Source organism: Chlorocebus sabaeus, chromosome 8, assembly GCF_047675955.1.
Source record: "Chlorocebus sabaeus isolate Y175 chromosome 8, mChlSab1.0.hap1, whole genome shotgun sequence".
Classification (NCBI taxonomy): Eukaryota; Metazoa; Chordata; class Mammalia; order Primates; family Cercopithecidae; genus Chlorocebus; species Chlorocebus sabaeus.
Window position 1 is genome coordinate 126,956,681 of NC_132911.1, and position 23,876 is coordinate 126,980,556.

General features: G+C 49.0%; 1 protein-coding gene and 1 non-coding gene across 5 annotated transcripts in view; one reads left to right on the top strand and one right to left on the bottom strand.

The window, feature by feature from the left end:
- Positions 1 to 4,571: 4,571 nt before the first annotated feature.
- FAM83A (family with sequence similarity 83 member A) overlaps positions 4,572 to 23,876 on the top strand; it is a 32,283-nt gene continuing 12,978 nt past the window's right edge. The window contains exons 1-4 of one of the 4 annotated variants that reach the window (XM_073018659.1): positions 4,572 to 5,731; positions 7,494 to 8,813; positions 19,335 to 19,502; positions 21,588 to 21,712. In XM_073018659.1, the coding sequence (XP_072874760.1) occupies positions 8,334 to 8,813; positions 19,335 to 19,502; positions 21,588 to 21,712 (773 nt within the window). In that variant the 5' untranslated portion in view covers positions 4,572 to 5,731; positions 7,494 to 8,333. Of the gene's footprint in view, positions 5,732 to 7,493; positions 8,814 to 19,334; positions 19,503 to 21,587; positions 21,713 to 23,876 lie in introns of those variants that run through there. The other 3 variants (XM_038000182.2, XM_008001470.3, XM_038000181.2) reach the window with 3 other exon arrangements.
- On the bottom strand, positions 5,812 to 6,029 carry LOC119624995 (small nucleolar RNA U3). Its single transcript, XR_005241149.2, has one exon. It is a non-coding gene; the product is annotated as a small nucleolar RNA U3 (small nucleolar RNA).

Here is a 23,876-nt window from a genome sequence, read left to right on the forward strand (position 1 = left end):
CACCCCCACCCCAAATTGTTCACAGCCTAAAGGAGGAGATTCCCACTTAAACCAGCAGTTACAGACAAGCCCAATCCAGGCTCTGTCATGGGGCCCTTAAGGAATTTACTTAACTTCCCTGTGCCTCAGTTTCCTCATCTGGAAAAACATTACCGGTCTGCGCCAGGGTGCAGAGTGTATGCAACAGGACTATCCGTCCCTGCTACTGCCCTCTCTACCCACCCTGCCTGTTGTCTGTTGTGTTGTAGATTGTCCCATGTTCCGGATTTTTCTGATTGTTTCTTTTTCATGGGATGACCTAAAAAACTTTTTTTTTGGGACGGAGTCTCGCTCTGTCCCCCAGGCTGGAGTGTGGCGGCGCCACCACGGCTCACTTCAAGCTCCGCCTCCCGGGTTCATGCTATTCTCCTGTCCTAGCCTCCTGAGTAGCTAGGACCACAGGTGCCCGCCGCCACGCCCAGCTAATTTTTTGTATTTTTAGTAGAGACAGGGTTTCACCATGTTAGCCAGGATGGTCTCGATCTCCTGACCTCGTGATCCGCCTGTCTCGGCCTCCCAAAGTCCTGGGATTACAGGCGTGAGCCACCGCGCCTGGCCTAAAAAGCATTTTTTTAAAATCAAAAGCTTATTGAAGCAGTGCAAAACCAGTACAAAGTATTTCCTTTCTCCTTCTCCTCCTCCTCCTCCTCCTGTTACTTCTTTTCCTTCTTCTTCTTCTTTTTGAGACAGGGTCTTGCTTCTTTTTTTTTTGAGACAGGGTCTCACTCTGCAACCCAGGCTGGAGGGTGGTGGTGTGATCATGGCTCTCTGCAGCCTCACCCTCCACAACCCAAGCAATCCTCCCACTTTAGCCTCCCAGGTTGCTGGGACTACAGGTGCATGCACCACCACACCTGGTTAATTAAAAAAAAAAAAATTGTAGATATGGGGGTCTCACTGTATTACCGGGCTGGTCTTGAACTCCTGGCTCAAGCCTCCCAAAGTGTTGGGATTACACGTATGAGCCACTGCACTCAGCCATTTCCTTTCTTTTGAACCATTGAGAGAAAGCTGCCGACAGAATGTGCCACCATCCCTATTACTTTTTGTGTGTTTCCTACAAGCTAGGATTCTCTCCTACAAACTACAATTGAACCATCAAAATTGGGAAATCAACAGCGATAAATTGCTGCCATTTAATCCTCAGGTCCCCTGCAAGTTCTGCCACCTGTCCCAATATGTCTTTCACAGCAGAAGAATCCAGTGCAGAATCACGCGTTGCATTTAGTTATCAGAGCTCTTTAGTCTCCTTCAATATGGAGCAGTTCCCCAGACCTCCCTAAGATACTGGCTTTGATAGTTCTGAGATGAGAGGGCAGTTACTTTGTAGGATGTCCTCGCATTTGACTTTGTCTGATATTTCCTCCTAATTCGATTCTGATCATGTATCTTTGCCAGGAACATCACAGAAGTGATTCTGTCATCTTGTTGCATCCTCTCAGGTGGCTCAAGATTTCAGTTTGTCCCTTTATTGATGAGGGTCACTTTGATCCCTTGATTAGGGTGGTGTCTGATAAGTGTCTGTGTTGTAAAGTTTCTTGTTCCCCTTTGTAATTATCAAGTATATTATGGGGAGTTTATTTTTATTTTATTTTATTTTATTTTTGAGACTGGGACTCATTCTGTTGCCCAGGCTGCAGTTCCTTGCATGAACACGGCTCACTGCAACCTGGACCTCCTGGGCTCAAGTGATCCTCCTGCCCCAGCTGCCCGAGTAGCTGGGACTACAGACACGCACCACCACACTAATTTTTTTTTAGTAGAGTCGAGGTCTTGCCCTGTTGCTCAGGCTGGTCTCAAACTCCTGAGCTCAAGCAATCCACCCACCTTGGCCTCCCCAAATTCTGGGATTACAGGTGTGAGCCACCACGCCCTGTCGGGAGTTTATTTGAAATTTTATCCCATTCCTTCTCAAACTTTCAAAATATGTGTTTATTTGTATTAGTCTGGTCTTGTGGTTTCCTACATTATTTCATGCGTTATAATCCTCTATGGCCATGATTTTCATGCTCAGATTGTCCCAGGTAAGCCAGTGGGAACCCCTCCAAGTTGGCTTGCATGTCTTTTTGACATGGCCTCATCACTTTGAGCTCCTTCCTGCTTTCTGGCGTGAGATGCTCCATGATCACTTTGTACTTCGTCTGCTCTGGACTTGAAATCGGCCATTTCTCCAAGAAGCCCTGGGCACACATTGCAGTCTGAGCATCGCTGTCAGCAGACAGAACAGGAGAATATATAATACATATTATAAATGAATAGAATATAAATACAGAAAACAAATTCTAGAAACATTTTTTATATATATATATATATATTTTATCTATCTAAGTTTATCTATCTCTATTGAAAGCCGTGAGTTCAAATCGGTGCCTCCAATTCATATCTAACAAGTCCATTTCAGTTTCCCCCTTTTCTCTCTGTGTGCTCCCTGCTCTGACAATAAGAAACCTGGTTTCCCTTACCTTTAATCTATTTGTTTATTTGATCAATTCTCCTGTATGTAACCATTCTCCCATCTTCCCCCACTTCCTCCAGCTAGAGCTCTGACGCCCCTTTTAGGCAGCTCCCCTGCCCACATAGACACCCTCTTTGCCCTGTTTGGGCTCCGACTGGCCCCTGTGAGGACACACCCCCACACCCTATGCAGACATTCCCTCACCCCCTCAGTCCCCTGCACCTCCTCACTTGGCCTGGGCTCCAACACATGCTCTGAGCCACCAAGCCCATTCCCACCGCTGACACCCACCTTGCTTTGACCTACCCAACGGCTTTAGGACTGACTTGTTCCAGAAGAAAAAAGAAGGGAGGTGTGGAGCAGGGAAGCGTGCACACTTTTAATGGCATGGAAAAGACACTTCTGAGTAATGCTAAGCAAAAAAGAAGGCAAGATATATAAAATTGTACGGAGAGTATAATATCAATGATGTAGAAAACTCAGAAAGAAACGCTGGCACTCTCTCCGGCTAAAGAGCCAAGCAGAAACTGGACAAGGTTTGTTCACTGACCACCTAGTGCAGTGCCCTTAGATCTCACACCCTTTAAGCTTACCGCTGTGCCTCATTTCCTTCATGCATGAAACGGGATGGTAATAGCATTTACTCACAGGGTTGTCATGAGGCTGAAGTGAGTTAGCACATGGAAAGGACGTAGGACACCACCTCACACACATAGGACGTGCCCCACAAATCTTAGCTGTCACTATAGGGACGAGAAGAGTGAAGTTCAGTGAGGTCCTCTATGATGCCTTCCTGAGGTCCCCTATCATAGGCACAGTCTGGACACAGTTGTGCCCAACTCAGAGTTCATGTAAGCCTTTTGCCATTGCACTGCTCAAGGAATTAGAAGCAGTGGGAGATGGGGCAATACACCCATGACCAGGACAAGACTGCCTGAGACATATTCTACAAATGCCTTGCGGACCAGAGGAGGAGCAGTTACAGCTGCTTGGTAATTCACCAGGGGGGCTTCTTAGCACAGGTCAGATTCCGGATAGACCTTGAACGCTGGGAAAGATTTGAATAAGTTGTGATGGTAGAGGGAAGGACTGGGGGAACAGACTGAACAATGGCAGGAGACTGGGATCCCCACATCGGTCACCTGTAAGGGTGTTCCTCAGCACTGCGGGTGTTCTGGGTCAGGCAGCTCTGTACTGTGGGGGACTTTCCAGTGTGTTGTTGGACGTAGCAGACCCCCTGGCTTATTCTCACTAACGCCAGTTAGCAACCCACGCCCCTAGAATGACAACCAAAAATGGATACAGACGTTGCCTGATGTCCCCTGGATGGGGGTCCAAAATCGCCTCCAGCTGAGTGCCACTGTCCTAGATAAACGGAATTTTCAGGAAGCCCCAATATGCCACTCATTTATTTATTTATTTATTTTATTTTTTTATTTTTATTTTTTTTTTTTTGAGACGGAGTCTTGCTCTGTCACCCAGGCTGGAGTGCAGTGGCCGGATGTCTGCTCACCGCAAGCTCCGCCTCCCGGGTTTACGCCATTCTCCTGCCTCAGCCTCCCGAGTAGCGGGGACTACAGGCGCCCGCCACCTCGCCCGGCTAGTTTTTTGTACTTTTTAGTAGAGACGGGGTTTCACCGTGTTAGCCAGGATGGTCTCGATCTCCTGACCTCGTGATCCGCCCGTCTCGGCCTCCCAAAGTGCTGGGATTACAGGCTTGAGCCACCGCGCCCGGCCTATGCCACTCATTTATTAACAGGAGTCTGGCTTCTCATCCTTTCTCTTATTGTTGGATGACCTCATGAAAAGGAGACAACCACACTTCAGATGGCCACAGGAAGGAAGAAGGGAAGTGGAGTCCTCCATAATCCACAGTGCCTGTCACTGAGGGCTCCTTGATAAGGATTTTTCAAGGTATGAACGTGCAGTTCAACAGCTGGCCAGGCTTCCTGGTTCAGAAGTGCAATCCTAGGTGGGGAAGTTTGTTATTGCATCGGGCAAGAATGAGGACACTTCACAGGGCTGGGCTGCAGAGGAGAGATGAGAGACTAAGCTGATGAGAATCACCAACCAGTTTGATGACTTTGAGAACAGTCACTTCCTCTTTCTGGGCTACAGTTTTCTCATCGGTAACTGAAGAGCTTGCAGTACCTTCAGCATTCCTTCAGGTGAGGACTTCTCTGTGATTCCTGCTATAGTTTGAATGTGTCTCCTAAAGTTCATGTGTTGGAGGCTTAATCCCCAGTGCAAAAGTGTTGGGAGGAGGGGCCTAATGAGAAGTAATTAGACCGTGAGTATTCTGCCCTCATGAATATATTAATGTCATTATCATAGGAGTGGGTTTGTTAAAATGAGTTCGGCCCCTTCTTTCTCTCTCTTTCTTCTGCCCTGCACTATGGGATGTACAGTGCAGAAGGTCTCACTACATGCTGGCACCATGCTTTTGGACTTCTCAGCCTCCAGAACCATGAGCCAAATAAATTTCTGTTCATTATAAATCACCTAGTCTGTGGCATCCTGATAGAGCAGCATGAAATGGACTAAGATAATCCCTATGAAGAGTGGCAAAAGAACAGTTCCCAGCTCACTGGCAGAATCTTATGATCAACTAGTAATGTCTGCCAGGGATGGAGGATGAGTGACACCAACATGTATTCATCTTGATTCAACTGGAATCTCTGGGTCTGTGTGAAGACCAAGAGCTGGGGACAGAAGCAGGGCTCTAGAGGGGAAGTTTCATTCAGATTCAGGTTTTTGTTTTGTTTTAAAGAGTTGCTCTGTAAGAGGACAAGGAGAAAATGGTCCCTATAGGTCACAGATACCTCTGTCTCAGGGAGACACTCAAGCATTTATTCAACCAAGAAAGATAATTACGTCCAGGTGAAAGGAGAACCCCAGAATACCCACCTACTTTTAAAGTTCTCCCCATGCATATTCAGGAACCAACAAGAGGATTTGTAATGCACTGTGAATAGAAAGGGAAGGGGAATGGGAAAGAAAAAAGTGAAGCTTGGAATGGTGGAAAGTACATGGGCTCTGCCATTTACCAGCTGTGTGATCTTGGGCAAGTAACTCAACCTTTCTGAGCTTTGGTTTCCTCTTTAGTGAAATGAGGACTAATAATTCATTTCTCCCTCAGCACAGAGAGCCAGCAAGCAGTGAGCACTCAGCGATGGCCAAGTACGGGAGAAGCCAGGCTCGAATGAACATACGGGACCATTTTGTGCAGGGTCTCAGGTAGGCTCAAGACTTTGCACTTAGTTTAACAGGCAACGGGGAGCGATTGACAACTTTAAAAAAAATTAACATAAATGGGAACCACTCAGACTGTGTCCTCTTCCTCTTTCAGAGGAAGGTAAGAACCAACTTCAATGTCACATGGCAGTTGCCAAATTGCCATGAAGCAAAATACCTAAAGCCACCTCATGCTCAGGAGAAAACGTTCACCTGCCCCGCCTGGTTCCCAGGGCTCTACACATTCAGAAAAACTTCTCTAGTAATGAATTCGGGAGCTGGTCGCTGAGAGTATAATCTATGGACAGCTTCGGAGCCATGGAGTGAAGCCGAGCAAATCCATGGACCACTGCCCTGCCCCGGGGTCTATCTCGCTAGACTGGGGACAGGACTTGGGTGATGCAGGAACAGAGAATGGCCTGAGGAGGACACAGACCAGACCAGAGAGGAGGGAAGATGGGAGGAGGATGTGGGAAAAGGGCTTGCGTCAATCTACAGAAGCAAGAGTTAGCAAAAGGCGGAAGGGAAAGGGCTTAGATCCAAAAGGCAATGGGAGAGAGAGTTTATTGGGTTTGTCTCTTTGACCGCCAGGGATTGTAGGGAGTAGATAAAATAGGATAAAGAGAGGATTGCTCAAGATTGTGAATTGGGTTCCTTCGATGTTCCAAAAAGAGAGAGAGAAAAGAGATTCTTTTATTTTATTTTATTTTATTTTTTGAGACAGAGTTTTGCTCTGTTGCCCAGGCTGGAGTGCAATGGTGTGATCTTGGCTCATTGCAGCCTCTGCCTCCTGGGTTGAAGCGATTCTCCTGCCTAATCCTCCTGAGTAGCTGGGACTACAGGCCCAAGCCACCAGGCCCGGCTCATTCTTGTATTTTTAGTAGAGACAGTGTTTCACCATGTTGGCCAGGCTGGTCTCGAACTCCTGACCTCAAGTGATCCACCTGCCTCGGCCTCCCAAAGTGCTGGGATTACAGGCGTGAGCCACTGTGCCCGGCCGCACCGCACTTTAAAAAACACTGTGTTACTGCTGGGCTGAGGCACAAGGACCACAGCTACAGTAGGGTTACAGGTGCTCACGGCTGTTTTGCTCCAGAGAATGGCTATGCCACTGAGAGACATCAAGTTCTTACCATATCCCGGCTCTCTGAAGACCACACAATCCTGATTTCTTGCTGTCGTCCCTGAGCAGATAGCGTCAGGGCCTTGCTTTAATTTCTTCCCTCCTCACCACTCCCACAGCACTCTCTGCCTGTAGCACCTGACACTGCCCGAAGACTTTCTCTGGGTTCAGGGCTGTGCTTGGTGAACTGGCTCCGGGAGCAGCCCTCAGCCAGTGATAACTAGGACTCCTTAGATAAACTCTGCAGCTTTCTCACCCTTTGGGCAGGAAAACCTTAAGATGTATTTGGCACCATCACCCTGAGGTTCCCACAGGCTGGAAACCCCTGATGTCCCCACAGATGTCCATGAACCCAGATGTCCACAACAGTGGCCTGCTCATCACCTTCACCTGGCCTGGTTTCCTTCCCTTCCCGTCTCTCTTGCCCACTCCTCTCTGTGCTTCTCGGAATGACCTTCTGATTAACCACCTGTACTCAAATCCTAGTCTCAGGCCTGTTTCCAGCAGAGCCCAATCAAAGAGAGTCAGGGTTTTAGGCAGTTCATCCCATTGTCAGGCCACGACCTGATCTGGAAAGAACACGTGGTCACTCCCCTCAGAGTTCACGGATTTCAAACCCACGTGCTGCTCCTCCTGCTCCAGCACCAAGACCGACTGGTCCTTTGGGCTCGTGGGCTGCAGGCAGCCTCGGCTCGTTCTCCAGACGGTGTTCCAAGCAGCCTCTTCCAGCAAGGCAGTGTTGGCCTGAGAACTGGAAACTCTTTGCGGTCTCTGCAAACGGGACAATGACAATGACAATGACACTTGAGAAGGCATGGGAGAGAGGAGCTCCTTCATAGGGCAGGGAGGGGTGGGCACTTGGGTGTGACCAAGGAGAGGAGGCGCACCTGGTCTACAGCTCTCCCTGGCCCGTGTCCAGCTCCCTCCTCACATGGGGCCGGGGGAGGCATCTCAGGGATGGCATCTTTCCCGCCACAGGGAAATTCTCATCTTTGACACAGCGTGGGAATCGAGGCACCCAGGAGGGGAGCAGAGGCAGGCAGGCCTCCTTCAGAGCCATCCTCCAGCTGGGCTGGTGGTGCTGGGGAGGCTCCCTGCTTGGTAACAAAGGCCTGAGGGAGAGTTGTGAAACCCAGCAGGAAAGCCGGCTCACCTTCGCCTTCCCCTGCGGCTGGGAGGAGAGGAAATATCCCATGACTGACTGTGCCAAGGTGGTGTCTGAGCCAGCCCTCCCGGCCCGAGGGCAGGGCAGGTGGCACTGAGAGATAAGCCAATCCCTCGGCTGCAGATGAGGAGTTCTGAGAAGCATTGCTCAGGACAGCGGTAAATCACTTCTTGGAGGCGCCCTGCACGCCGGTACTGGGATCAGGCGGCCTCCCGGGAGTGTGGGAGCCCCACTCCTCCGTGGTGTGTTCCATTTGCTTCCACATCTGGAGGAACTGACGTGCCAGCCTCCCCCAGCACCACCCAGGGACGGGCGGCATGAGCCGGTCAAGGCACCTGGGCAAAATCCGGAAGCGTCTGGAAGATGTCAAGAGCCAGTGGGTCCGGCCAGCTAGGGCTGACTTTAGTGACAACGAGAGTGCCCGGCTGGCCACGGACGCCCTCTTGGATGGGGGTCCTGAAGCCTACTGGCGGGTGCTTAGCCAGGAAGGCGAGGTGGACTTCTTGTCCTCGGTGGAGGCCCAGTACATCCAGGCCCAGGCCTGGGAGCACCCCTGTCCCCCAGACACCCTGGGAGGGGCAGAGACAGGCCCTAAGGGACTAGACTCCAGCTCCCTACAGTCCGGCACCTACTTCCCCGTGGCCTCAGAGGGCAGCGAGCCAGCCCTACTGCACAGCTGGGCCTCAGCTGAGAAGCCCTACCTGAAGGATAAATCCAGCGCCACCGTGTACTTCCAGACCGACAAGCACAACAACATCAGAGACCTCGTCCGCCGCTGCATCACCCGGACCAGCCAGGTACCAATGGCAAAACCCTGTCTCCGTGGCTAAGTAGCAGGGAGGATGGGGGGCTGATGGAGCAGGGAGGGGGGTGCATTTTGCTCCCAGGGTCAGAGTCCAGATGATTGGGGCTTCAGATGGAGGGGCATTGCTGTCCGCCTTGCCCTGGACCACTGACCTCCTGATCCCACCTGTCACAACCGGGGTCTAGGCCACCATCACTTATCACCGGAACTCCTGCAATCACTTCCTGCCTGGCCCCCTCTTCCATTTTGATCCCCATCCTTGCAGTCTCCATACTGCAGTAGAGCGGCTTTTCCTCTCTTCTTCTTTTTTTTTTTTTTTTTTTTTTTGAGACAAATCTTGCTCTGTCGCCCAAGCTGGAGTGCAGTGGCACTATCCTGGGTCACTGCAACCTCCACCTCCCAAGTTCAAGCGATTCTCCTGCCTCAGCCTCCCGAGTAGCTGGGATTACAAGCGCATGCCACCACGCCCGGCTGGTTTTTGTATTTTTAGTAGAGATGAGGTTTCACCATGTTGGCCAGGCTGGTTTTGAACTCCTGACCTCAGGTGATCTATCCACCTCGGCCTCCCAAAGTGTTGGGATAACAGGCGTGAGCCACAGTGCCCTGCTAGAGCAAGCTTTTCTATACTACAAATATAATTTGGTCTTTTCCCTGCTTAGAGCTTTCGGTAGCTCCCAGTTGCCCACAGTGGGAAGAGCAAACTCCTTAGCATGGCTCCCACCTCCTCCTGCTCCATACCAAGTGCCCCGTAGAGCTTGTCTTTGGGCCTTTGCGTGTGCTGTTCCCTCTGCCTGGCCCCGCTTGCCTTCCCTGCTTTTCATTTGATGCACACCTACTCCTGCTTCAGGACCCAGCATGAAAGCCTCTTCCCCAGTAAGCCTTTCCTGAATTCCCCAGGCTGCGTTGGGGTACCCACCTCTGCGCTTCCAAATGTAAGGGGACCACTCCGCTGGGCTCACCTTTGCCCCTTCTCCTCTCAGACTCTGCTAAGACCTGTCTGCCCACAAATGACCTTGTGGCTCTTGAATCCAGCCAGTGGCCAGGCAGAAGATGGGGTAGGCAGCAGAGGGCGTTTCTCTCTCCCCAGAATATTCACACCTTGATAAGTGTCTTCAGAAGAGAAAAAGCCCTTCAAGCCCAGAGCTGGGCTGGTAGGATTTCTGGCACCGTAAGAGCTGGATCAGGAGTTCTCCCAATGCCCTGGGATCTCCAGCCTCAAGTGACATCCTGCTGTCAGCAGAGGGACTCGACCTCTGGGGTCTTGTTCTAGCCCAGGTGCACAAAATGACTCCAGCACCAGGCTGTGGGTGCCCACCCCTCGTTCCTGATACTACAGAGGAGTAGGGGAGAACAGACCCCAAGGAAAAACATTCATCATCTGTAAAATCCTCTCTGTCTCACTCTCTGCCTCTCTCTCATTAAAATTATTTATTTTGTTACCCTTAGAAGAACTCATAAAAGACCGTGCTGATGTTTAGGTTGGTTTTTTGCTAGGTCCCAGTCTCATAACTGAATTCCCTCCCAAGTTCAATACCGTGTGAAATCTTAAGGTTCCAGAAACAGCCACCAAGGGTGAAGAAGCAAGAAGCCATGCATGGAGGAGGAGGGAGGGAGTGGAGTTCTGGAAAATTTAGTGGAAGGTAACAACAGGTGGGGCGTTGGCTTTCAGTGCGGCTGGGCTGCTTGGAGCAGTGTTCCATGTTTCCGTGGCAGGGCGGCATTTGAGGATTCGTCCAGGCAGGCGGCCAGGAGTGCCCACGCTGCCTTGCGGCCCGGCGCTGGCTGCACCCCCTCAGGCAAGTCCCTTGACTCCTCAGGGTTCAGCTTCTATGCCGGAATAAGGTCCCTCCAGGCTCCAAAGGCCTGTTCCTGAGTGTGCCAGTTCTGGTCTTTCTGCATGAAGTTCAGTGCTCTCCCGAGGGGTGGGGATCAATACTGTTGGGGGAAATTGTCAATCACAGCTGCTCAAAGGGCAAGGGAGGATCCCTGGAAGGAAGCCTGGTTAGGGCTTGTAAAACACAGTCCCCTGGCTGAGTCCCTCTCCTCCCCACTCCACACCCAGTGAGGCTTCTGCATCCACCTCTAGGACCCTGAGACCACTGATATCCTTTGGACCAGCACAGTGTGTTACGAACTTAGGACAACACTTAAAAATCTTAAGGTTTTACCTGAAAGTAAGAACTTGCAGCTCCTCTTAGCAGGTGGGCTCTGCTGGCATGGAGTTGTGGCTGCTTTGTTGGGTGGGTCCTCTTTGCCACAGTCCCTACCATTCCCTGTTGTCCTGAGACCCTCAGGGGTTCACCCGTCTGGATGTCTGCCAGGCACCCAATAATAATTAATTGGTTATAATTATTGGTTAACAGGCACTCCACTAATAATAAAGAACTATTTCAAACAATTCACAGTTTTAGTTTCTTTTCTTTTTCTTTTCTTTTTTTTTTTCATTTTTCTGTCCCCCAGGCTGGAGTACAGTGGCTCAATCTTGGCTCACTGCAACCTCCACCCCCTGGGTTCAAGCAATTCTCCTGCCTCAGCCTCCTGAGTAGCTGGGATTACAGGCAGCTGCCACAGCGCCAGGCTAATTTTTGCATTTTTAGTAGAGACGGGGTTTCACCATGTTGGCCAGGCTAGTCTTGAACTCCTGACCTCATGATCCACCCACCTCGGCCTCCCAAGTGCTGGGATTACAGGCATGAGCCACCGCGCCCGGCCAGTTATAGTTTCTAATATGGCAAACATCAGTAGCTATACTCCACATGAACAAAAGCTCTTTGAGATCACCAATCATTTTTAAGAGTGGAAAGCAGGGTTTGTGATGTCCCTGTCACACACACAGGCACATATGCACACACGTACATACACACGAATGCACACAAATGCACATACACACACCCCCATGTGCAGGGACTCAGGGACAGCCAGTTCCCACAGACAGAGCTGGGAAGCTGCAGCCTCAGCCTACGATGTCCTTGGAAGTAGGTGGCGAGAAGAATAGGAGAGAGTGAGGAAATAGATTTGAATTCTCCCTCTCCTAAGCCTCAGCCCCCGAGCGGAGTCGGAAGGGAACAAACTGAGAGACCCAGCCTGAGAGGTGTTTCCTGGAGCAGTTTCCAGTCTAAAAGAAGCAGGAATTCTCCTTCCTTCCCTTCATGCCCAAATTCCTTTATTCCAGGCTGGGCGCGGTGGCTCTCACCTGTAATCTCAGCACTTTGGGAGGCTGAGGCAGGCGGATCGCCTGAGGTTAGGAGTTCAAGACCAGCCTGGCCAAGAAGGTGAAACCCCATCCCTACTAAAAATACAAAAATTAGCTCAGTGTGGTGGCGGATGTCTGTAATCCCAGCTACTCGGGAGACTGAATCAGGAGAATCGCTTGAACATGGGAGGCAGAGGCTGCAGTGAGCCAAGATGGTGCCACTGCACTCCAGCCTAGGTAACAGAGCAAGACTACTTTGTCTCAAAAAAACACTTTCCTTATTCCACAAAGCCTAATGTGCCCCCGCACCCAGCATGGCAGAGTGGACCAAGAGGGATCCCTCCCTCTGGGGAGCTCCCTGCCAACCACCTGCTCCTTAGGAGAGAAGAGAAAGAATTAGAAGATGGCAGTCCCAGGCTTGGGCAACCCTTGGTGCCTGGAAGTGGAGAGAGGGATTAGGGCAGGCTTCACGAAAGAGTTGGTCTCGGAGTTGAGTCTCAAAGGATGAGTAAGCGTTTGCTGCGCAGAGAAGGAAGGGAAAGGAATTCCAGACCTAAGGAGGGTCACATGTGAAAGCCAGGAGGTGTGAGAGGGCCCATGTGTCTTGGAGGTGATGGGACCACAGCTTGGGGATGTGATAAAGGGGGAGGACAGGAATAGAGGCTGTCAGGGTCAGAGCCAAAGACTGAGAGCAGTGGTTCCCAAAGTGTGGTGTGGGGGATCCCTGAGGTCCCTGGGGCCCTTTCAGCGGCCGTAAGACCCTGCCCTTTCGAACCACTTATCCCATGTGGGGCTAGATTATTCCCATCCACTTCCTCCCAGACAACCCTTCGCAGCAGATTCACGCAGAAGAGGCTCTGATGAGGTGAAGGTGCGGACATCAGAGGTTTGCAAAAATGCAAAACAGTGCCGCTCTGCTCACCACGTTTTTGTTATTGTTTTGGAAAATACATTTCTTTTTCATGAAAATTGTTATTTTATGTTAACATACAATGGGTTTATTATTGATATTTTCAAATAACTATTAATAATAAAGAACTATTTCAAAAACTATTCAGTTTTAGTTTCTAATATGGCAAACACCAATAGCTATAACCCACACGAACAAAAGCTCTTTGAGATCACCAATAATTTTTCAGAGTGGAAGGGCGTCCTGACCCCAAATGGACAGGGAGTGTTTCAGGCAAGCTGGGGCCAGTGGAGAAAGTGAAGTGGGGATGAGGTGGGATGATGTTCCTGGCAGGGAAACTGGGGGCTGGAATTATTGCTCTTTTATTTTATTTTTATTATTTATTTATTTATATATTTTTTTCTGAGACTGAGTCTTGCTCTGTTGCCCAGGCTGGAGTGCAACGGCATGATCTCAGCTCACTGTAACCTCCGCCTCCCAGGTTCAAGCAATTCTTGTGCCTTAGCCACCAAAGTAGCTGGGATTACAGGTATGTGCCACCATGCCCAGCTAACTTTTTTTTTTTTAAGTAGAGATGGAGTTTCACCATGTTGGCCAGGCTGGTCTCGAACTCCTGACCTCAAGTGATCCGCCCACCTCAGCCTCCCAAAGTGCTGGGATTAGAGGCGTGAGCCACTGCACCAGGCCTATTGCTCTTTTTCTAGCATGTCCTCCTTTCTCCCTCCCTCCCTCAGGCTGTATCTGATGGAAACAGACAAATAGGCAGACAGATGGACATCAGTCCTTCTCTTAGTCCTGAAGCAGAAGGTGCGAGGCGTGGACTCTGGGAGGGTCCGGGCCACCTCTGCATTCTAGCCCGGGGGTGTCGGAAAGTGATCTGCACCTCCTTTCCTCATCTGGAAACCGGGCCATGGTGTGGTGAAAGGCATCTGAGGTGGACACGGGGCTAATAGAAGGTGCTCAACAGAAAGTTGCTGTTGTTATTACTCATCCCTCAAAAGCAGGCTCAGAAAAATCACCAAAACATAGGCGAGAAAAAGAAAGAGGAAAATAGAGTGGAGGTGGGGTGCTGAGTGGCCCCAACAACTGTGCCCAACATGGATGGCGGCCCCAATAGGACCCAAATCTCATTTCCCCTGAGGATTTCCAGCCCCTGAGAAACTCACATCCACCTGGCAAGGAGCAAGGAATTCTCAGCCAGGATGCGAGGTCCCCACAGATGGCCCTGAGAGTGCTGTGGTCCCGCAGAGAGAATCCCCTGGCTAGGCACCTCCCTCTCACTGGAGCTCGGGACTCCTGGGCGTGCCAGGCTCTACTTCTAGACCCTCTTTCTTCAGCCAGGTGTCATGGAGAGTGTGTCCTTCTGCCTCTCGGAACCCCTCCCTGCTGTGCTGGTCTCTCTGAGTGGCCTTACAAGACACAGCCTTCTATATTCTGCTTCTTTGGCTTATACCCACAGAGGAGTGGCACTAGGTTTTTTTTTTTTTTTGGATTCTGGGTCTCACTATGTTGCCCAGGCTACACTCAAACTCCTGGGCTCAAGCAATTCTCTTGCCTCAGCCTCTTAAGACTACAGACACGTGCCACCACACCAGCCTGGGCACTAATTTTAACCCTCTTCCATAACCTGGCTTAGAACAACACTCTTGCATTCTGTTATTCTAACATTACCCACACTTTCTCATGAACAATGCACATAAAACCGAGAGTCATATTTTAAACTCTCTATATATACTAACATACTAACTCTATATATATACTAACTAAACATGATATACTAACGTAATCACCTTTATTTTATAGTGCTGTAATTCACATTCTCTGGGTTTACAGTTAGACCCATCTTTTCTGATAGCTAACGTGCTATTACTGTGTCGTATTTTAGAGGTAAAGAAACTGAGTTCTGGAGAGGTGTTGACTTATTTGAAGGCTACTTCCCAGCAGCATCAGGATGAGTGTCAAAGTTCCCTAACTCCAGACAGATCACTTTTTCTCTGGGTTATGTGCTACCCTTTGTGTTAGCTTTCTAGGGCTGCCATAACAAATTACCACACATTTTGTGGCTTAAAACTACAGAAATTTATTCCCTCACAGTTCTAGTGGCCGAAAGTCAGAAATCCAGGTGTCACTGGGCTGAGCCCACTACGAAGGCCTGAGGAGAGCGTTCTTCTTTGCCTGTCCCAGCTTCTGGTAGCTCCAGGCATTCCTGGTTCGTGGCCACGGCGCTCCAATCTCTGCTTTGGGCACACGGCTTTCTCCTCTTCTCCCGGTGCTTCTCTTCTGATATCTTTCATAAGGACACGTATCATCGGATTTAGAGCCCACCAGATAACCCAGGATAATCATCTTGAGATCCTTTACTCAATTACATCTGCAAAGAAGCTTTTCCTAAATGAGGGCATATGCACAGTTCTAGTGGTCAGGGTTGGACATTTCTTTTGAGAAGACACCGTTCAACGCACTACACCTTCTTTTTCTTTCTTTGTTTTTTTTTTTTTTTTTTTTGAAATAGGGTCTCTCTCTGTCACCCAGACTGGAGTGCAGTGGTGCAGTGTCGGCTCACCACAACCTCTGCCTCCCAGGTTCAAGCGATTCTCCTGCCCCAGCCTCCCAAGTAGCCGGGATTACAGGCGTGTGCCACCACGCTGAGTTGATTTTGTATTTTTAGTAGAGATGGGGTTTCACCATATTGCCCAGGTTGATTTCGAACTCCTGGCCTCAAGCAATACACCAGCCTCAGCCTCCCAATATGCTAGGATTGCAGGCACAAGCCACCGTGCCTAGCCTTCAACCCACTATACCTTCTAAGGAAGAACAGTGGTCCAAACCAGTTACTGGCTTCAAATTGATCCAGCTGGAAGACAATCCCAACAAGAAGCAAACAAGATAACCCTAGACAGGGTGAGCCTGTATTTCCAAGCATCCTTTAATTCAAGATGCTGGGTTATTTCCAAACCTGCCCCCGTCTCTGTTCAATCACCAGCTCACCCAGCCCTGTCTCAGGAAAATGGTGATTCACTGGCACAGAACTGGAAGTACTTACTGACCTAAGTCAGTAAGTACTGACCTAAGGGAGGGAGGCAATGGTCTCTTTCGTCAATACCTTGGAAGAGGAGGCATTTATCTTTCAGCCAACACGGAAAGCCTAAGCTGCTTTTGGTGCCATAAGACTACATGTGTGCAAGACAATTAATTGTGTGATTACAGGGCCATGGTTCTAAAGATCACACCCTCATTATTAGAACATCTTTTCCGATTTCCTGCCCAGGGTGAGCAGTTTCTGAGGAGTTCCCTCCCCTGTCTGGCTATCCGTCCACATCACAGAAAGTTGATTCCAAGTGGATACCAGCTATCAGTTTGGCCTGCCAGCAAGACACCTCTCTTTCCTTTGCCACTTCCCAGATGGCAGTGGTTTAAAAAATATATTGCAATTATTACAAAGAGAGTGGGACATTATTATTGCAGGTAGTCTTGAAAAAAGTGAATGGCCATATTCCCTGTGAAAGGAAATTATCTTGGACCCCCAAAATCACTAAGGGAAACTCAAGCTGGAAACTGCTTAGGGCAAATCTGCCTCCCATTCTATTCAAAGTCACCCCTCTGCTCACTGAGATAGATGCATATCTGATGCCTCCTTTAGAAAGGCTAATCAGAAACTCAAAAGGATGCAACAGCTTGTGTCTCACCTATCGGTGACCTGGAAGCTGCCTCCCAGCTTTGAGTCTTCCTGCCTTTGCTTCAAGTTGTCCCACCTTTCCAGACCGAACCGAAGTACTTCTTACATATATTGATCAATGTCTCATGTCTCCCTGAAATGTATAAAATCAAGCTGTGCCCCGACCACCATGGGCACATGTCATCAGGACTTCCTCGGGCATGTCCTCAACCTTGGCAAAGTAAACTTTCTAAATGAACTGAGACCTGTCTCATTTTCTGGGTTCACATCCCCCATCCTAACATGACTGCTAGTTTTTGCTTTGGGCTTATCTACAATCATGCATGGAATAATGACATTTTGGTCAATAACAGACCACATCTATGACAGCGCTCCCATAATATTATAATGGACCAGGTGGAGTGGCTCACTCCTGTAATCCCAGCACTTTGGGAGGCTGAGGCTTAAGGATTGCTTAAACCCAAGAGTTTGAGACCAGCCTGGGCAACATAGTGAAACCCCATGTCTACAGAAAAAAAAAGAGAGGAAGAAAAAGAAGAAAGAAAAGAATGAAACAAGAGAGAAAGAAAAAGAAAGAAGAAAGAAAGAGAGAGAGAAAGAAAGAAAGAAAGAAAGAAAGAAAGAAAGAAAGAAAGAAAGAAAGAAAGAGAAAAAAAGAAAAGAAAAGAAAAAAAGGAAGGAAGGAAGGAAGGAGGGAAGGAAGGAAGGAGGGAAGGAAGGAAGGAGGGAAAGAAGGAAAAGATTATAATGGAGCATACACAGAAACCTGATATGCACTTGACATTGACATAGATGAAATAGGAGAAACAACTAATATTCACTAATGGTGCTGGGACATTTGGTTTTCTATGTGAAAATACATATATATATATGAACATATATACCATCTAGGTTTGTGTAAATATACTCTATGATGTTCACACAATGAAGAAGTCACCTAATGACGGATTACTGTGTCCCTGCCATTGAGTGCCATTGACTGTATCTGCATTCACTCACTGGCAGTCATCATGGACACACTTCTACTTTGTGTTGTTTTCTTTCTTCACTTAATTCATTGTTAACACACATTTGTTGAGATTATATAGCAGGTTTAACTTCAGGCTGTAAACATTTCACCTTGTCTTATAGCTTCTGCATAACCATTGTAATCAACATTTTAAATTTTTATTTATTATTTATTTATTTTGAGACAGAATCTCTTTCTGTCACCCAGGCTGGAATGCAGTGGTGTGATCTCGGCTCACTGCAACCTCCGCCTCCTGGGTTCAAGCTGTTCTCCTGCCTCAGCCTCCCCAGTAGCTGGGACTATAGGCGTGGGCTACCAGCTCAAAAAAAATTTTTTTTTCTTTTTTTGTATTTTTAGTAGAGACGGGGCTTCACCATGTTGGTCAGGCTGGTCTCGAACTCCAGACCTCAAATGATCCGCCCGCCTCGGCCTCCCAAAGTGTTGGGATTACAGGCGTGAGCCACAGCGCCCGGCAGTAATTAACATTTTTAATGACTGCCTAATAAGCTGCTTGTCAATATGTCACAAGGTATTAGAAAGGACTCATGATTGGGTGACAGAGAGTAAACCCAAACAAGCTTAAGAAGAAGAGAAACATTCATTGACATCCACAGTGAAAAAGACAAGGGTGGCACTGGTCTCAGGCATGGCTGGAACCAGGTGTCCAAATGACACTGCCGGTACTCTGTTTCTGCCTTCTGGATGCTTTCTCCATCCAGAATAATGGCTTCATTGTCAGGCAGGCTCTCCCCAAGAGGTAGCAAAATGGTTGCCAGTAGCCATTGCTTATAAAATGCCAGCTAAGCAACCTTGCAGAAAGAACACCTCCTTTCCTAGGAGTCCCAGCTAAAGTCCTGGGCTGACTCTCATTAGGATAACTTAGATCATGTGACCTAGTCGTGTGACCACCTCTGGACCAATCTCCATGGCCAACAGGAGATGCAATTCTCCCATTGGTCTAGCCCTGGTCACATGGTCTCCCCATATCCAATCAAGGGATGGCAATAGACCCATCCAAACCACATTGATTGTGGAGGAGAGGCAATTCCTTAAATCAGGCTGAGATGCTGTTGGCAGAAGAAGGGGGAATGAATGCTTGGCAGGAGGAACCCAGATGTTTCTCCTGCTCGCTGGATGTCTAGGACTCCCCTCCCCAGTTTCTACTGTGACAGATGATACAGTAGCTGTGGGTAGAGCGTCACTCCCTTCTCCGTCTCCCGGGGAGCACCTTGCTCTAGGCGTTTATATACGATGCCTCCACATGGGATTTTGTTTGAGGTGAGGATTCCACCGCTTAACAGCATTTGAAAATCAGTGGCCATAGTGTGCCCTCCAGCTCCAAGTGGCTGAGAATCCATGACCTTAACTTTATTCCTCTCCTGGAACCCGCTGAGATGCTGCTTCTTGTTCTTCTCTGCTCTCCTTCGCTTTCTACCCTTTTCCCTTCCTCCTCCGCACTCCCCACTCCCACAGTGGGCATAGGGGCCCACAGATAGCTGGTGGGGCTAGAGAGATGGTATCAGGACAGGGGCAGGGGCCTCCACTCCAGCTCTTCCTTTTCCTTCCATTAATCCTGCCCTGTCAGACCCACCCTACCCCATCCTCTCCCCTCTGGCCCAGTGGGAACAGCTCTCCCAGGGCCACTGGGACTCAGGCAGTTTGGGTGAAACCAATTAGCACCTGGCCCTGACTTTTCTGGTAACTGAGCCCTCTACTCTGGCCCAGGTCCTGGTCATCCTGATGGATGTGTTCACGGATGTGGAGATCTTCTGTGACATTCTAGAGGCAGCCAACAAGCGTGGGGTGTTCGTTTGTGTGCTCCTGGACCAGGGAGGTGTGAAGCTCTTCCAGGAGATGTGTGACAAAATCCAGATCTCTGACAGTCACCTCAAGGTAGGGGCCCCAATGAGAGTCCTAAGGGTACTCATATTAGTCCAGACAGGATAGTCTATGCAGCACTAACAAATGTCCCCATCTTGTGTTAATAGCTGAACACAATAAAGGTTCATTTCTTGCTCAAACAAACTCCTATGTAGGTCAGATGGCCCTCCTCCATCATGTAGCTACATCCTGAGAAATACATGGCCTCTAAGATAGAGCCATGACAGGGAAAGAGCAATGACAGGGAAAGGCTGGAGGACTCTGCAGGATGTTTCCAGGATCTGACCTGGAAGAGATTTTCATCGCTTTCTCTTACAACCCATTGACCTTACCGAGATGCACGGATGCTAGGAAATGTAAAGGGTCATGGGTGTCTAGTGAGCAGCATCTCCGCCATGTACTCCTGTTCTCCTCTCAGCTGGGGAAGCCCAGGGGCTGCATCTCACAGGGCAGGCAACCTCCAGGGTCTGTGGGATACGTTCAGAACTCCCTGACCCCAACAAGATGTTGATCCTCTTGGACTTCACTGAACCCTGTACTTCCCCCTCCTGGTAAAGAGAAAAGAAACCCAGAGATAAGGGTTCAATTCATCACACAAATTTGAGGACAACTAATTCAAATGTGAACACCACCCATAGTTTTCATGAGTAGGCCCGGCTGAGCCGCTGATGGGTGGCCCTCAGAGTTCCTTTGATAAGTCTCCTCTAGCTCAGGCAAGAGAGGTTCTGTTCTCTGGGAGAACCTCCCAGATAAAAATGAAGACTCCTCCCTCCCTCCCTTCTCCTAGGCATGGATGCAGCTGAGTTCAGTGCTGCCTCCTGCTGCCATAGGCCTTGGGACCTCTGATTTGGGGTCTGTTTGGCTTGACGTGGATCACACCTCCTTGGCACCAGGCCATTGAAACAGGTCAGGACCATCAGAACTGGCCTTGCTTTCATGGCCTATGCTGGGCACACCTGACAGTACTCTGCTCACCATAGGACAATGGTGTCCCTCATCTCAAGATCTCACAGAGCTATGGAGAAACCCAGGGGAAGCGGCTGGAGGCAGGACTGCCCTTCCCAGAGCCTGGCGAGCTACCAGCAGTCTTTTGAGGAATGCAGACAGTACTCCACCTCCCTCAGCCTTAACCTTGAGACTCCCACACTTTACCTGCCTCCCATTTTTCCAGCCCTAGGGTGGGAGCAGCAGGTGCTACAGGGAAGACAAGGGATAAATAGAGCCATGGTAGGACTGCAGACTCACCTTTGCTTAAGACAATACAGAGTCTATTGCTACCTCCACAAAACCACCTCCTCTGGCTGTACCCAGCCTTCCCTCTGAACAGGTTGCAGTCAGGGACTCAGGTCAAGCCACTTACAAGGCAGGGCTGGGCTTGCCTCCAAGTAACTGCCATGCCACCTGTGGCTCATGGGGGCCTAGATTCGGGGCTCCACAGGCATCAGGCCATTGTTTTTCTTTTATTTGCTGCCTTATTTGAATTCTACCCCCTTCCTTTTTTTCTGTTTTGTTTTTGTTTTTGTTTTGTTTTGTTTTTGCCAGCTAATGCCAGGACAATGAAGACAATTTAGACAACTCAGCCCAAGGAAAATATTAATATGGTCCAGAATCCCACCAACCAGAGATAACACATTTTCATCTTGATGAGCATTCTACCAGACATTTTCCTACACAAATTGTCTTAGTCCATCACAGCTGCTATAACAGAATTCCAAAGACTGGTGGCTTATAACAACAGAAATTTATTCCTATGGTTCTAGAGGCTGGGAACTCCAAGATCAACGTTCTGGCAGATTCGGCGTCTGGTGAAGGCCACTTCCTGGCCTATAAATGGCTGTCTTCTTGCTGTGTCCTCACGTGGCAGAAGGAGTGAGGGAGCTCTCTAGGCTTCTTTTATAAGGCACTCATCCCATTCATGAGAGCTCCACCTTCATGACCTAATCTCCTCCCAAAGGCCCCACCCTCTAGTACCATCACCCTGGGGATTAGGTTTCTACATAGAATGGGGGTAAGAGGAACACAAACATCCAGCCTAAAGCCCAAATATATCTCTATAAACAGAATGAGGAAGTGACACCTTGACATTCCCTCCAACAGAACATTTCCATCCGGAGTGTAGAAGGAGAGGTGTATTGTGCCAAGTCAGGCAGGAAATTCGCTGGCCAAATCCGGGAGAAGTTCATCATCTCAGACTGGAGATTCGTCCTCTCTGGATCTTACAGGTGAGCCCTGGATTTGTCTCCTGTCAAGGGTTCGTGGAGGACAAGGGCTGGGTGAGGTGGAGCCCAGCTCCCATTGCTCAGACACACACAGCCCCAGCAGCTCCCAGAAGGTACCCCTCTGCCTGGAGCTGGAGCTGCATCACCTAGATGGGAGGAGAGGCAGGAAATGTGGGCCCTTTCTGGCAAGAATTCCAGGTAGAGAGGCATTTCCAGGTGCCTCAGTTTCCCTTGATATTGCAATAGGACATAGAATCCTCTTCTTTTCCCTCCTCGGATATCTTAGATGTGATTATGAAGTGATGCAATTTGTTTAGTTGTGTGTGTGCACACCCCATTGCTTTTTTCTTTTTTTTAAGATGGAGTCTCGCCCTGTCACCCAGGCTGGAGTGCAATGGTGCAATCACAGCTCACTGCAACCTCCACCTCCAGGATTCAAGCGATTCTCCTCCCTCAGCCCCCCACGTAGCTGGGATTGCAGGCACCCACTACCACACCCGGCGAATTTTTGTATATTTAGTAGAGACAGGGTTTCATCGTGTTGGCCAGGCTGGTATCAAACTCCTGACCTCAGGTGATCCACCCATGTGGCCTCCCAAAGTGCTGAGATTACGGGCATGAGCCACTGCGCCCAGCCCCATTTTATTTTTTAAATTTTTATTATTTGCTCAAGCAATCCACCAGCCTCAGCCTCCCATAGTGTTGGGATTATAGGCATGAGCCCCATGCCCGGCCTCAGTTAGTGTTTAGACCCTCACACATAGACTCCTACATCCAAATGACTGACCACCCATTTATTCTAACAACGTTACCTTGCCTGGGTCTGTCTTTGAAACTTGATTTCAGAGCTTAAAATATATTCTTTGAAATGTTCTTAGTGGTGGCACTAGGAGAGTGGATTTGATGGTGGGTTTTGTGGGAGGATGAAACGAGAGGGCAATTGAGGAAGGAAGGAAGAGCCGAAGGTCATTTGGGAACATTTTGTTTAGGAAGGTGATGAGTGTGACAGAGAGTGCAGAGGGGGCAACTGGTTGCATCTTATCTTACTTCCTCTGCTGCAAACACATAGCAGTGACCAGAGAAATATGAGCACAAACATTGGGATAAGCTGCGAGTGGAAGGCAGGCTTCCGGGGGCGTTAAGGATGCCCTCTTTCCCCAGGGAGCAGGAGCCTGCAATGCCGTTCCAAAGCCAGGTGAAGCCAACTGCCAAATCTCTAGCCAGAGACAAATGAGCATAAAGGGAAAGAGAGAAAGGGAAAAGAAATAAATAAATAAACCCTAACATTTAAAATGTGCTATCTTTCTTTAGCCTTATTAGTGCTGTTTAGCTGAAATTCCACTTTTAATGACATTAACATTGCTACCTCCAGTCTTCCTTGGGCTTATACTTGTACAGTGTCTTAGTCCATTTGGGCTGCTATAGTAACATCCCATAGACTGGATAGCTTATAAACAACGGAAACTCATTACTCACAGTCCTGAAGGCTGGGAAGTCCTAGGTCGAGGTGTTGGCAGATTCAGTGTCTGGGGAAGGCCCACCTTCTGCCTCATAGACTGCTGTCTTTTCACTGTGTCACACAGCAAAAGTGTATCTTTATCCCTTCATGGTAAAAAGGTGAGGGAGCTCACTGGGGCCTCTTCTGCAAAGGCACTAACCCCATTCCTGAAGGTTCTACTTTCATGACCTAATCATGACTAATCATCACATTGGGGATTAGGATTTCAAATACGAATCTGGAGGAGACACAGACATTCAGTCTAGAGCACACAGCATAACTTTCTCTCCATCCCATTATTTTCAAACTTGCTGATAGATTTTAAGTGTGTCTTTTGTGAACAACATATCATTAATTTTTGTTTTTCTGAGACGGAGCCTCGCTCTGTCACCCAGGTTGGAGTGCAGTGGTGCGATCCCAGCTCACTGCAACCTCCGCCTCCTGGGTTCAAGTGATTCTCCTGCCTCAGCCTCCCCAGTAGCTGGGATTACAGGTGCCTGCCACCACACTTGGCTAATTTTTGTATTTTTAGCAGAGATGGGGTTTTGCTATGATGGCCACGCTGGTCTCTAACTCCTGACCTCAGATGATCCACCCACCTCAGCCTCCCAAAGTGCAGGGAATACAGGCGTGAGCCACTGCTCCCAGCCTCATTAAAGTTTTTAAAAG